The sequence below is a fragment of the Podarcis melisellensis genome (genome assembly GCF_964234715.1).
Source record: "Podarcis melisellensis genome assembly, chromosome: 12".
NCBI lineage: Eukaryota > Metazoa > Chordata > Lepidosauria > Squamata > Lacertidae > Podarcis > Podarcis melisellensis.
Window position 1 is genome coordinate 9781036 of NC_138544.1, and position 15602 is coordinate 9796637.

A 15602-nucleotide genomic window follows, 5' to 3' on the forward strand; every position below is an offset into this window, starting at 1 on the left:
GCAAAGCCCTCCCTGCCTGTTAATGTTACCAAATCATGGATTCAATCAACACAGAAGAAGACCTTATCTGCACAAACTAAAATTACTGATTTCCTTATGGGTCCTCCTTCTACCTCCAAGAACCTATTAAACAACTCAAAGTGACAATTACCGGGACAGCACAAGGACCTGACATTATCAATACTTAGCTGGAACATTGCTGGTTGGAGAACCAAAAAATCAGATCCCGAATTCAGGAAGTACATAAATTCATTTAATATCATTCTATTCCAAGAAACATGGGATGAGGATGAGATTACCATAGACGGCTTCAATCTTCTAACACTTCTGGCCTCCCCTTCCTTGAAAGGTGGTCGCCCCAAAGGGGGTCTTTTGATTGGGATCTCACTCCAACTTCACGCCAAATTCACTCTGGTACGGGCTTCCCCGCCTTTTGCTCTATCTGGACTGATCGCAGAAGGGAAGTCCTCATTACTAATTACTAATGTCTATCTCCCCCCTGAAGGCTCAGCACCTGATCTTGATTGGAGATGGGAATCATTTGAAAATCACCTATTGTCATGTCATACCAAATGCCCTAACTCGTACTCCTTAATTGGGGGAGACTTTAATGCTCGTATTGCCACAAATTGGGACCTACTAACCAAGTCCAAATGGTGGACTCCCCCATGCTTGGACAACTTTGACTTGGAACATACCAGAATTAGAACTTCAAAGGACAACAGAGTAAACAAAGCAGGAGTGACCCTTTACCAAATGGCCATTCGCCTGAATCTAATATTCTTGAACGGCACCTTCCCCCCCGATATACCGGGGGAGTTCACTCACCTGGGACTAGCATCTAACAGTGTTATCGATTACTTCTTGATCTCTGCAAATTTGGCCGTTAATGTACTTTCCTTCCAAGCTGAAAACCAACATTTCAGTGATCACCTTCCAATAGTGACCACTCTGTCATTGTTCTGGTGCCAGAAGGACTATAAACACTCAGTCCTTCTGGAAACCTTATCATCGATCAAAATAAGAGGGATCAAATGGTTGGAGACTGTGGCCCAAAAAAACCAGGAATTTTTCCATAGGGAAATCATTGTCTATCTACCTCAAATAACTACTGATTTACAAGATTTCAATTCGGTTTTGAAACTTTTTAACCTTCTTATAACAAACCTTACCACTTTTTTTACATCACCTCCTCAAAAGGAGAAAGTGGTGCATTGCAGTGCTGGGGCCCCTTGGTTCAACACCTCTTGCAAACAAGCAAGATCCCTTCTTCATTCCATCTATAACGAATACAAAAACTCTAATGCCCAGGCTCTACCACCCTCCTATTTACAAGCCAAAAGAGCATACAAACAGACTTTAAAGCTGGCCAAACGCGAGTGGTACCAAAAGCTTTGGCGAGCCTTGATTGCGGCCTCTAGATCCTGCAGACCACAGGAATTTTGGGCTCTGATAAACAAAAGAGGAAGGAAGTACCCACTGGCGATTATCCCTGCGCCCACATGGGAACAATTCTTGAGTAAATATTTCTCCTTGGCAGAGGAATCCAACTCACCCATTGAATTCCGAGCCGACCATCTACCTTTGTGGCCCTCTACCGACCCAGAACTGATAATGGACTTGATACTAGATCTGAAAACGGGTAAAGCCCCTGGGCCGGATCTAGTCCCTGCTGAGGCTATTGTTGCGCAACCGAGGTGGTGGGCTGAAATTCTGGCCAAAGTCTTTGATGCAATTAATTCTACAGGGCTTATCCCTAGGTCATGGAAGGAGGCCATGATCGTACCAGTCCATAAAAAGGGCCCCCCTGCTGACCCAGAGAACTATCAGAACATCAGCCTTTTGTCTATCATCGGGAAAATCTATGCAAAATTTTTGCTGTCTAAGCTGTCCCATTGGGCATACAACTCAAATTTGATTGGCCATGAGCAAGCGGGCTTTAAGAACAATTATTCAAACACTGACATATGGTAATTATGTATCATCTTGCCAGAAAATATTCTGCCCCGAGTCGGGGGCGCCTATGTGTCGCTTTCATAGACTTAAAGGCTGCCTTCGACAGTATCCCAAGAAACTGGCTATGGAAGAAATTAGAGAGATGGGGCATAGATAGAAGGCTGTTATGGCTTATAACCCAATTACACCACGGGTCATCGGCTAAAGTGAGACTCACACCGGCGGGAAACCTTTCCAACGAGGTCCCAATAAATAGAGGAGTGCGCCAAGGCTGCATTTTGGCTCCACTCCTCTTCAATTTGTTTATTAGCAACATGAAGCTCTTTCTGAGTGAATCTCAAGCCAACATTCATGCCCCCTGCCTAGCTGATTTTCGCTGCCCTCTGCTCCTATATGCCGACGATGCAGCGATCCTTTCCTACTCTAGAGTCGGTTTATGCAGAGCTCTAAAGATCTTTGCGGCTTATTGCAAACTCAACCATCTGACAATTAATCATGGGAAATCTAAAGTACTGGTCTTTACCAGGTCTCGGAAAACTTACAGCTGGAAGTTAGATGGAGTCCAACTAGAACAGGTTTTCAAATTTAAATACCTGGGAGTCTTTATTCACTACAACCTAAGCTGGAAGCCACAGATACAGTATTTACTAAACAAAGGGAAAACAATACTTTATACTCTACTCCAATTTTTTGCGGTCGACGGAGCCTCCCACATCCCTTCTGCATTGAAGGTGTACCACGCAAAAGTGGTTTCCACCCTCTGTTATGCTGCCCTGCTCTGGCCCCAGGGTCCAATTTAACATCGCTGGGGACATTGCAGAATCAGTTTCTCCGTCGCCTCCTGAAACTCCCCATGTGTGTGAGCAATGCAGCCATACGTCTGGAGTTAAGGATTGCATCATTGGAGACTGTCATCTGGAAGCGAGTCTTTGGCTATTGGCTGTCCAGCTGGCATAGGCTTCCCGACCATTACCTCTTTCAGTGCCTCTGGCGGGATGACTTTGTTAATCCGTGGGTAGGAAAAATCCATGCCAAACTCCTGAGCATCGGAATTTCCCCAGCGGACTCCTTAAAGATGAACCTACGCTCAGCCAAAAGCCTTATTGAGCAAAGATTAGCAGACATTGAAAATCAACACAACCTCTCCAGGGGTGGGGGTGTCTGCTCCCCCAGGTATCACGGAATAACCCCACCACTTGGCCTTCCATCATACATGTCATCTCTTTCATCTGTACCACACCGACTTGCATTTATTCGTGCAAGGTTCAATGTTTTTCCATTGAACCACAGATTTTCCAAGGGTTTGGTGTGTCCGCTATGCGAGTGTGACGGGAAAACAGTTGAATCTCTTCGACATATGATGTTCAACTGTCCCCTACATAGCATAGCCAGGACTAAATTCTTGGGTCCTGCTTTACCGCGCTTGGTTGGCAGGCCTGTTGAGTCACATGCTGCACTGCTTTTGCAGATCCTTCTGTAACTCTGCAGGTGGCGAGATTCCTGAATGCGGTTATCTCACACACAAAAACCACCAAAAAACAACAACATCAAAAACTAATCAGACAGTTATGATGAGAGTGCATGACGGATCTCGTCTCCAGTTTTCCTTTTTCTGTGAACCGCCCCTTGGATCTTTCCGGGCCCCAAGCTGTTATTTGTCACTGCTCAATGACCCACCCTTGCATCGTGGTGTTCACCTTCTGTTGTTAGATATATGGGTCTTTATGCTTCTGTGCTCTTATGTTCGTACATACTTTATGGGCTAATAGCCGTATAAATAAAGAATATATTTGAATTTTCAGAAGAATTTTTTTTTTAAAAAAATCCCTAATTTCAGAAAAAAAATCACTCAAAAATGGTGCCTAACGGTTGCAAATGCTCCCCTGAAAATTTTGGCGGTCGAAACAGAAGGCTTTTTATCAGAGGAGAAAAAATCAGACCTCGACAACTTAACCTGCAGAAAAATATTTTTTTGAAAAAATCCCAAACCCCAGGGTCACAGTTTCATAAAAAAAATCTGGCTTTCTGCAATTCACTCAAAAACGGTGCCCAACTGTTGCAAATGCTCCCCTGAAAGGTTTGGCATTCGAAATAGAAGGCTTTCTTTCACAGGACAAGAAATCAGCCCTCGACAACTTAACTGGCGGAAGAATGTTTTTTTTTTAAAAAAAAAAAACACCCTAAGCCCCGGGGTCACAATTTCAGAAAAAATCTGACATTCGGCAATTCACTCAAAAATGGTGCCCAACGGTTACAAATGCTCCCCTGAAACGTTTGGCTATCGAAACAGAAGGTTTCTTTCACAGGAAACGAAATCAGCCCTCGATAACTTAACCAGCAGAAAAATATTATTTTGAAAAAATCCCTAAGTCACAATTTCAGAAAAAATCTGACTTTCGGCAATTCACTCAAAAATAGTGCCTAACGGTTGCAAATGCTCCCCTGAAAGGTTTCGCGGTCGAAACAGAAGGTTTCTTTCACAGGAAAAGAAATCAGCCCTCGACAACTTAACGGGCGGAAGAAGAATTTTTTAACAAAATCCCAAAGCCTGGGGGTCAAAATTTCAGGAAAAAATCTGACTTTCGGCAATTCGCTCAAAAATGGTGCCCAACGGTTACAAATGCTCCCCTGAAACGTTTGGCTATCGAAACAGAAGGTTTCTTTCACAGGAAAAGAAATCAGCCCTCATCAACTTAACTGGCGGAAGAATTTTTTTTTAAAAAAATCCCTAAGCCCCGGGGTCACAATTTGAATAAAAATCTGACTTTCGGCAATTCACTCAAAAATGGTGCCCAACGGTTGCAAATGCTGCCCTGAAAGGTTTGGCGATCGAAACAGAAGGCTTTCTATCACAGGACAAGAAATCAGACCTGGACAACTTAACTGTCAGAATTCCCCCCCCCCAAACAATCCCTAAGCCCCGGGGTCACAATTTCAGAAAAAAATCTGACTTTCGGCAATTCACTCAAAAATAGTTCCCAACGGTTGCACATGCTCCCCTGAAAGGTTTGGCGGTCGAAACAGAAGGCTTTTTATCACAGGACAAGAAATCAGCCCTCGACAACTTAACTGGCAGAATTTTTTTTTTTTGAAAAAATCCCTAAGCACCGGGGTCACAATTTCAGAAAAAATCTGACCTTCGGCAATTCACTCAAAAATGGTGCCCAACGGTTGCAAATGCTCCCCTGAAAGGTTTGGCGGCTGAAACAGAAGGCGTTTTATCACAGGACAAGAAATTAGACCTTGACAACTTTACCGGCGGAAGAACATTTTTTGAAAAAATCTCTAAGCCCCGGGGTCACAATTTCAGAAAAAATCTGACTTTCGGCAATTCACTCAAAAATGGTGCCCAACGGTTGCAAATGCTCCCCTGAAAGGTTTGGCGATCGAAACAGAAGGCTTTTTATCACAGGACAAGAAATCAGGCCTCGGCAACTTAACCGGCGGAAGATTTTTTTGGAAAAATCCCTAAGCCCCGAGGTCACAATTTCAGAAAAAATCTAACTTTCTGCAATTCAATCAAAAATGGTGCCCAACGGTTGCAAATGCTCCCCTGAAAGTTTTGGCGGTCGAAACAGAAGATTTTTTATCACAGGACAAGAAATCAGCCCTCGACAACTTAACCGGTAGAAGAAGATTTTTTTTGAAAAAATCCCTAAGCCCCGGGGTGTTAATTTCAGAAAAAATCTGACTTTCAGCAGTTCACTCAAAAATGGTACCCAACGGTTGCAAATGCTCCCCTGAAAGGTTTGGTGGAAGAATTCCCATATTTTCCTTTCGCTGAACTGGCATTTCAATTGAGTTTCTTTTATATCCACACAAAGATATAAAAGCTAAATCATGGATAAAAGCTAAATTTGTTCTTTTACCCACAACAACTTTGACCCGAACCCCAACCAAAAAAGGGGTAGATCACTGCCAAGCAATCAATCAATCAATGCACAAGTTGTGAGAGGCTTAGCCTGCCAATGACCCATGTGGAAGGTGTCCAGGCAGAGAAGCATCCTCCTAAAAATTGAGCACTACAGGTGTGCATTGTAGGCATGTCTACATGTCTGAGAGTACCTGATCACCTCATTTGTCTCCTGAGAAATGTGGGACAATAAGCTACAGTTAGAACTGGATATGGAAGAACTGATTGGTTCAAAATTGGGAAAGGAGTACGACAAGGCTGTATATTGTCTCCCTGCTTATTTACATTATAAGCAGAATTCATCATGCGAAAGGCTGGGCTGGATGAATCCCTAGCCGGAATTAAGATCGCCGGAAGAAATATCAACAACCTCAGATATGCAGATGACACAACCTTGATGGCAGAAAGTGAGGAGGAATTAAAGAACCTTTTAATGAGGGTGAAAGAGGAGAGACCAAAATACGGTTTGAAGCTCAACATCAAAAAAAGAAGATCACGACCACTGGGTCCATCACCTCCTGGCAAATGGAAGGGGAAGAAATGGAGGCAGTGAGAGATTTGACTTTCTTGGGCTCCATGATCACTGCAGATGGTGACAGCAGCCATGAAATTAAAAGACGCCAGTTTCTTGGGACAAAAGCAATGACAAACTTAGACAGCATCTTAAAAAGCAGAGACATCACCTTGCCAACAAAAGTCCGTACAGTTAAAGCTATGGTTTTCCCAGTAGTGATGTATGGAAGTGAGAGCTGGACCATAAAGAAGGCTGATCGCCGAAGAATTGATGTTTTTGAATTATGGTGCTGGAGGAGACTCTTGAGAGTCCCATGGACTGCAAAAAGATCAAACCTCTCCATTCTGAAGGAAATGAGTGCTCTGAGTGCTCACTGGAAGGTCAGATCCTGAAGCAGAGGCTCCAATACTTTGGCCACCTCATGAGAAGAGAAGACTCCCTGGGAAAGACCCTGATGTTGGGAAAGATGGAGGGCACAAGGAGAAGGGGACGACAGAGGACGAGATGGTTGGACAGTGTTCTTGAAGCTACCAGCATGAGTTTGACCAAACTGCGGGAGGCAGTGGAAGACAGGAGTGCCTGGCGTGTCTGGTCCATGGGGTCACGAAGAGTTCTACACGACTGAATGACTAAACAACAACAACATATCTGAAGGCTTGCTGGGGAAAAGGAGCAGGTGGATCAGAACGCATCGGCCTGCCTGCAATTTATGGAGGAGATGGCGTTGCTGCCCTTTTGAGTGTTGCCACATTCTGGGAGTTGTGACTGTGCCAATTGGCACACCAGACACACATGTTCACACTGGAAATGAAACACACACAGAGAGAGAGATTCACTGGGCTTTGTGCTTTCGGCTGTGTGCGAGGGGGTGAGGGCGGCAGCAGCAAAGGAGCAAAGCTATCATCAGGACAGAATTTTGCTTGGCAACTTAATGAGCCGCTGGTTAGATGAAGCATGCCATTTGGTACATGCAAAAGCTGCACTTAGTGTCGGGGGGGGGGGAATTAAAAAGGTTAAAATGAGAAATTACCCCTTTTCAAAGGTTACAGGGAAGGAGCTGATATTTTTCAGACTGCTTTCCACAATAGGGGGTGTTGATCCTCTATACAGGCTGCAGCATCAAACAGTTCTGTGCATAATGTTCTGTTAGACCAGCTTGATGATTTTTAATCTCTCCTTCCAAGTTGATTAATCTAAAATGGGTTCATTTAAAACAGGGCAGTTTGTGTGGGTGTCAAAGACTTCAAGGAGCACACATAGCTATTTTTGAATTTTGCTACAAGGTACACTTTTCTCTTTGAGAGAAATGGGAAGAATGGGGAAAAGAAATATTTGCTGTCAGAGACGGCGGGGGGGGGGGACTGGAGAGAAGAGAATGATTATAGAAATTAGACTAAGAAAAATATTCTGAATTCACCTTGAGTGCTTTTTTTTATTCTTCTGTTTCACTCCATATCTTAAGAAGATCTAAAGCATTGGGAAGATTATTATTTTATACACAAAAATATTTTTGAACAGCACTTTGACTACAAACTGATTTCTCTGCAGAGGACAAAAGGCTACAATTTAGTGAGCGTTTTCCTCTCTGCAGAGACTTCAAAGAGGCTCCCTAAAGGCAATGGTCAACTGACTATCAGTTAAAAGGAACCTCTTCGAAGGCACGCTTCCTGAACCAATCAGGGGAAAGCAGATCTTCCGAGGAGGTTGCTCTAACTGACAATCAGTTGATTGGCAGTTACAGTGACCGCCTTTGAACTTTGACAGTTGTCGGTCACAGGTGCTAATTATTATGGCATCAAGTACCATTCCCCACCCCTGCTGTCCTGTGTAACCCATGCCATTGCTAGTGAGGAGAGAGGAGAATGGTGCTGAGTGAGTCCCCAATTTATTTATCTTTTTAATTAATTTAGAACACTTGCTGACAGCCCAGTCAACAAATTCCACTGGGTAGAGTTCAAACAATATATAGTTTGAATATTAAAGCTTTAGTTCAAACATTTAAAACAGCCCTGTTATGCTGGCACAAGCAGCATAACAACATTTAAAACCCAGCAGAAATCATCTGCTCCGAGGGCAAAAGATGGTGCTAAGAAACTGGGAGGCAAAAAAGCCATTCACCTTGCACCAAAAGGATCTTAATGTAGGTGTCGGGTGATCAACATTGGGGAGAGCATTCCATAACCAGGGCACCACCACCAAAAAGACCCTCTCATAATTAACATATTCCTCACTTGTTTAGGTTGGGGGAACTTGGAGGCAAACCTTTGATGATGAACTCAAGGTCTGGGCAGGACTCCCAATACACCCATTTGTGTTCTAAAATCATCCACATTGCTGTCAGTGTGTTCTAGCAGTGATAAAATATTGCTCAATTTATTATACCATCTACCATGGGAAAGTTGGGGTCTTCAGAAAGATTATTTTTCTCTCCCATGTCAGAACATTGGTACCACAGGCACACTTTCTGACACAAACCTGTTGATCTTCCAGTGTCCTCAAGAGATGTCAACAATCTTTAACACAGATCAGACACAGAAAGTAATCAGAAATGAATGAAAGTGATTTTGATTTATTATGCCATCCATCTCAACCGGAAAAATGTGATGCATAAAACATCCTCATACAAAGACCAGCAGGTCTGACATGTATAATTTATGACACATGCCAGTCATACACCAACTTGTTGATATTACTTATTCATGAATACACAGAAAAGCTTGTCGCAGAGAAATATAACCAAATGTCAGCCTATTATCCCGCACACTAGTATCTATCAAAAGTGTTAAAGGTTACAAAACAACCCATCATTTTGCCGCTGTTATCATCCAGTGGCGGAACCTGTTGAATATAGCACTATTGATTAAAATATCCACTTTCTTCCCACTTATGTCATCTCCAAACAATAATTACAGTAAAATATCTAGAAATATTGGACAACAGTCAACCACAGCTATGGACTTTTGGCTCCCATTGATTTCAGTGAGGAAACTTGTGCATAATCTCTCCATCTTAAATGTGCTTATGTTGGGTTTGAACCAAACACTAAATTGGTCCTTGAGCAATGGATTCAAGCCATGATGGTGTAGGAAGGAGTCACGGCTTAGTAGTGGTGAACCAGCATAAAAAGTGTTAGCTTTAAAGCTCTGTGCCTGAGCACCCTTCCAGACTTCCCCAATCTGACACTCTCCAGATGTTTTGGACTACAGTCTCCAAGAGCCTCAGCCAGCATGGCCAATAGTTGGGGGTGATGGGAGTTGTAGTCCAATGATGTCTGGAAGGCGCCGAGTCAAGGAAGTATGATAGAGGCAAAATGAAGCATGTTAAGATCCATGAATCACAGTGGAAGGGTTAATGCAGGTGGTTAAATGTCTTCCATTGAAATCCAAGGGGCTTAAGTCAAATGCTTTAGATTGTCTGGATCTACTGCACAGCTGTGAATGCAATGATACATATATTATAAATATGTACTATATATTTTGAGTGTGCCTGGTAGCATATCATGGGTTTGATGTTGTGTAATGTGTGAAATGGCCTTTAGGTATCAAGCACTGTTGGGGGCAGACAGAAGACTGCTTCTAACTACTAGGGGGATAATTACGCACCATTGTAATGATTTGTTCTATTAGCATCAATCCTATACATCTCTATGCAGAAATAAGTCCCAGTGTATTCCATGCAATTTGCTGCCAAGTAGGCATAGGGCAGAAATTTGATTCCGATCACATTTAAAGGTTAACTGACCTAGCTTTCACTTTCCTAAAGAAAACACAGCCACCTGTTGAAATGTAAAGTTAACCGAATTTTGCAATTCGGTTCTCCAGCCAGGATAAAGTGTGCAAAAAGGGCACATATTAATGCAAACAACATACAACGTTGTATTCTATTAGGGGGAAATGTGTGTGTTAGGCGAAATTGCGTACAAATGGGAGAAAATGCACTAAAACACTGGCAAATATTCATAAGTACTTTATTTAAATTAACAAAATGGCAAATCAGCGTGGGAATGTGGAGAACTAAGCTTCAGGCTAGAAAAGTGAGGAAAGGAGAGAACCAGAACTTGACAGGCTCACCCAGCCCTACTCCCTAGTAAGTGCATAAAAAGTAGAGACATCACCTTGCCAAAAAAGGTCCGTATAGTTAAAGCTATGGTTTTCCCAGTAGTGATGTATGGAAGTGAGAGCTGGACCATAAAGAAGGCTGATCGCTGAAGAATTGATGCTTTTGAATTCTGGTGCTGGAGGAGACTCTTGAGAGTCCCGTGGACTGTGAGAAGATCAAACCTCTCCATTCTGAAGGAAATCAGCCCTGAGTGCTCACTGGAAGGACAGATCCTGAAGCTGAGGCTCCAATACTTTGGCCACGTCATGAGAAGAGAAGACTCCCTGGAAAAGCCCCTGATGTTGGGAAAGATGGAGGGCACAAGGAGAAGGGGACGACAGAGGACGAGATGGTTGGATAGTGTTCTCGAAGCTACCAGCATGAGTTTGACCAAACTGCGGGAGGCAGTGGAGGACAGGAGTGCCTGGCATGCTCTGGTCCATGAGGTCATGAAGAGTCGGACACGACTAAACGACTAAACAACAACAATAACAACAACAAAGGGTTGCAGCCTAAGATCGTGAGCAGCCTAAGTATGTAGTGGTTGGGGACATCCAAACTTATTTGCTATAACATGTTGGTTTGTGGAGACGAGCAAGTCCCCTCCCCCTTAAAAAATAAATAAATTCTGGCAGCAGCCACAACATGAGGGATATTTTAAAGGTCAAAGTCTCTTGGTTTCCTAGCTATTTTAAGCAGCTCAGTTGGACATGTTCACAGAGTTATTCTATGCATTATTCATAGCAGCAGGGAAATGGCTCCGCACCTTTTTCTGATTTGGAAACGATGATTCTTCCTGGCATTTTTGGCTGTGCAGCTGCATATTCCAGCTGTAGCAAGACACCCCCACCTTTCTTGCCTGTCTCTTCTGTCTCTTCAGTGAAGATGAAAGTGGGTCTTGTGGTTCTCTTTTTGAGGACACCCATCTGCATTCGGGTACAAAGTGTACTATAAAGCTAGCTAATGGCCCATTAGGTAAGAGGAGAAAGCTGGTGTCCTTGTATTTTTCAAGCATCTCCATTGAGCCTAAGCAAAGGATGCCTTCTTTATTTATTTCATTTCAATGCCACCCTTCCAGGGTCCCCATTGTTCTGGGAAGCATTCAAGAACAGAACAATGGTAAGTGTAGGTAAATGTGATCCTTGGTTTTAATGGATAAGCCAAACAGAACAAACTCTAATGTGAAATGATTTGGACTCGTTCAGAGAAGGAGAAGGATGGCATGCATTCATCTATGTTTTCCTTCTGAAAAAAATGTATTGTGGCCAGTTATGCTTATTGACAGTGTTTGAAAATGTGCCGTGCAATCTTATATATGTATACTCACAAGTAAGGACTGTTGACTTCAGTGACACTTCGTCCTAAGTAAGCATCAATAGGCTATAATCCAAAACACACATTCTCTGTATGTTCTGAGTGAACATACTGTTTATTGCAGATATTAATATTACACAGCATGAAGCAATTGGATGCCTCAAAGCTGGCTCCTTTTAGAATAAAAATTGTCCAGACCCATAATTATTATGATTCAAAGCTTTGCTAACCAGAATTTCTTCAAAACAGGTACTAAAACATTAACCATACACCCAGAAAGTTGAATAAAGCAAATGCATATTCAAATGCATAGGTTCTTCTTCTTAAATATATAACATAATTACAATCAGAGCAAAAATCAAAGCTTTATCTCTCCCATAACTTACATCCAGCTCTTGGAGAGGCTTCATTATCACATCCTTCTCTCACTGTACCCGAGAACAAAAGACAAGTAAACTCCCTTTCAAAATGGAGATTTGCAACTGAATACCTTAATCAGATGATCTAAGGTTAAACACTAATGTGTAAGATAGCAGAGAACATCAACAGTTAATTGTCAGCATCATTTTATAAAATACTTTACTGATAATCCTGAAGAATGGCAACTACCAAAATTACAGATTAGATTTTGGCAAACTTAACTAGATTGATCTGTCTGGGGGGGGGGAGTTGTGTGTGTGTGTGTGTGTGTGTGTGTGTGTGTGTTCCTTTCTATCTTTTTTGCAGTTGCTAAATATTGGGTAACTATATTTTTTTTAAAAAAAACAACCACAGTTAATTGTCAACTCACAAACTTATCAAGAGCTTCAGTGTGCTTCAATAGATTTCCCCCAATGTTAAACCCTTTCAGCAATAAACATACATGCCTTTTCCATTTCAGTGTGCAATTAAACAATTATACTTAACACTGTTACAAGTTGTGGGCAGGGGGTAGGCTGTATGCTACGATCCCTTGAATTCCTTGATCCAGCAAGTGTTAAAATTTAAGCAAGGATTCAAAATCATGGCATAGCCAGGCCAACTTCCTGGTGAGGCCCAGATATGGGTTGACAAGGTAACAAGGCAACAAAGGTTGTGTGGCTCTGTACCAAATATCTCCCTCAACTTGCTGGTAATTAAAAAGACAAGGGCCAGAGTTGAGGTAGGAGCTAGAAGCTAGAAGAAGGTAGAAGCCAGAGAGAGAGAGAGAGAGAGAGAGAGAGAGATGCTTGATTTCTGCTTGAATACAAGACTGCAGGTATAGGATAAGAAAGACCCTCTTAGGGTGTTAATACTGTGATCCCTTCTATCATAAGCTCAGATTGTAGCTGTTGTTTAGTAGTTTAGTCGTGTCCAACTCTTCGTGACCTCATGGACCACAGCACGCCAGGCACTCCTGTCTTCCACTGCCTCCCGCAGTTTTCAAACTCATGCTGGTAGCTTCGGGAACACTATCCAACCATCTTGTCCTCTGTCGCCCCCTTCTCATTGTGCCCTCCATCTTTCCCAACATCAGGGTCTTTTCCAGAGAGTCTTCTCTTCTCATGAGGTGGCCAAAGTATTGGAGCCTCAGCTACAGGATCTGTCCTTCCAGTGAGCACTCAGGGCTGATTTCCCTCAGAATGGATAGGTTTGATCTTTTTGCAGTCCATGGGACTCTCAAGAGTCTCCTCCAGCACCATAATTCAAAAGCATCAATTCTTTGGCGATCAGCCTTCTTTATGGTCCAGCTCTCACTTCCATACATCACTATTGGGAAAACCATAGCTTTAATGATACGGACCTCAGATTGTATATATGTGTAAATGAACCCTATATGTTAAATACACCACAGTCTTTGCCATCCTTGATTGTGAGGAAACCAAACCCTGGGTAAGTGCCTGGAACCCCTGGCGATCGGCGATTAGTGAGGTGTACAATGATACCTAGGAGTGTGGTGTAATGCCCATTCTAATGGGATAAAGCACATCATAATGATATATGAATGCTGTATATTTCCAACCATCTTTCAGTTCTCCTATTTTTGCATGTTACTCTTTTCCTTTCCATATAATATGGTGCAGGACCATTTTCCTTTTCAATTAAAAACACTGGTTGCTTTTTTAAAAAACAAAACAAAGCAAAATATTAATAAAACCATGGAAAAGCCAACAATTAAAATACAATGATTAAAACATACCTACAGAACACCCATAAAAGGGAAACCTCACAGATTTAATTTTGTTGTTACAATATTTTAAAAGGCTTTTTCAGGGCAACAGAAACTAGCAGAGGGAAATCACTGTTGCTTGCTCTCGAAACATCCTTCTTTACCTAAATTACTAATTACACACTTCACTGCCCACCTGTAATTATGATATGAGTAGAAATTTCTACACCTCAGCAATTTAGCTGGTTCTTCTTTCTAAAAACAGCCAATTCAACTCTAATGAATCTCACCACAAAGCAGCACAATCCTGTCAGAGTAGAGTGGCAAAACCTGAAAATGAGAGCTGCCATCTGGTCAGTATTTCTCCCCGTCTCCACCGTCTCATTTTTATGAGTTTTTAATCCAAGGTAATATCATAGAAAAGCTTAGCCGGAAATTGTGCAAGGTCTCTTGCTCTTGCATCTATTTTAAATCTTCTATCCCTACGCTGATAAATGAAAATGTACAGGCCATGAATTGATGGGAGGAGAAAGAGGAGCCCATGCTCACCAACTCTTTTTCCACCCCAAGATGTGTTTACCAGCTCTTTTGCTCAGCCTAGCCTGTGGGTGGGCTTTGTTTCCAAATTTCTCTCATGCCTCTCTCTCACAGATGAGAAATCTGTGATTAGCCTCTCCCGCAGGTGGGATGTATATATATAAAAATATTTGGACTATTATCTAATATTCAAGATCTGGATGAAATTGCACATGGTGGGAGATAAATCTAAAATTAGATGGGGAAGAGATTAAGATAAAACTCTCAGCAAAAAGTTGATCTTATCAACACACAAAAATAAGATACTATTATTGTTAGTATGGATGCTCTCATTTATCAAACACAGCATTATGCATTGTAAACTTATTACAGGCTTAGCTGAATTCAGACGCATGCCATTTGATGCTAAAAACCAGTAATTCTGAACTTGTGTTAACATCTAATCTTCTTCTCTAAGCCACAATCAGACGTCTGTAGATAAGGAATATCATCCTTCCCATTTTCCTGCAAATGAGTTGGACTGTATCTTCTTTCAGTATTACATAATCTCATCTCTACAGAACAGATAATAATTATCGGCACTCATTAATTATGTGCTCGTAGACATAGACTGTTAACCTGGCCATATGGCTTTCAGGGACATGCTCCTTACATTATGATGGATGGTCAATTGTCAGTCTTCCAAGGGCAGGTGTTGAGCAACCTTCCCAACACACACACACTCTGTGGCGAAACTAATTGATCATAACACTATATAATTATAAGTTACCTTCCCATTGGACACTATTTCTCTTCCAGAGTTAATAGCTAATTAATTACTTTGTAAGTTTTACATAAAGTGGGGGGTAGTTACACAGACTGGGCAATGAGGGGCATAACTATTTGAAAGTATTCAAAAGTATAGTAACAAATACGAAGTGGAGCTAGAAATATATTCCACAGTCCAGCCAAACTTAAACTCCAATTAATTCAACTGGAAGCTGTCTCTTTCTATGAAATCAGTGGGACCTCCAAATGCTTAATTTTGGGTCCTGCACATAATCTTTGGCGTCTTTCTTTAGCTGAAACTCACTTTTCAGATAATTTGCAATTATTATCTTTAAAATGGGCTAGTATAACGTGTTGGATCTGGACTAGGTTTG

At 42.0% G+C, this 15602-nt stretch overlaps 1 protein-coding gene across 15 annotated transcripts in view; it reads left to right on the plus strand.

The window, feature by feature from the left end:
• The first annotated feature begins 8127 nt into the window (after positions 1-8127).
• The window catches only part of LOC309380939 (uncharacterized protein), an 89428-nt gene continuing 81953 nt past the window's right edge, over positions 8128-15602 (plus strand). For 12 of the 15 annotated variants that reach the window (XR_014173173.1, XR_014173174.1, XR_014173175.1 and 9 more), the window contains exon 1: positions 8128-8255. Coding sequence is in view for 1 of the 15 variants with exons in the window: in XM_081931194.1 (XP_081787320.1) it covers positions 8464-8523 (60 nt within the window). In the remaining 14 variants the exon portion in view is untranslated. The other 3 variants (XR_014173184.1, XM_081931194.1, XR_014173185.1) reach the window with 2 other exon arrangements.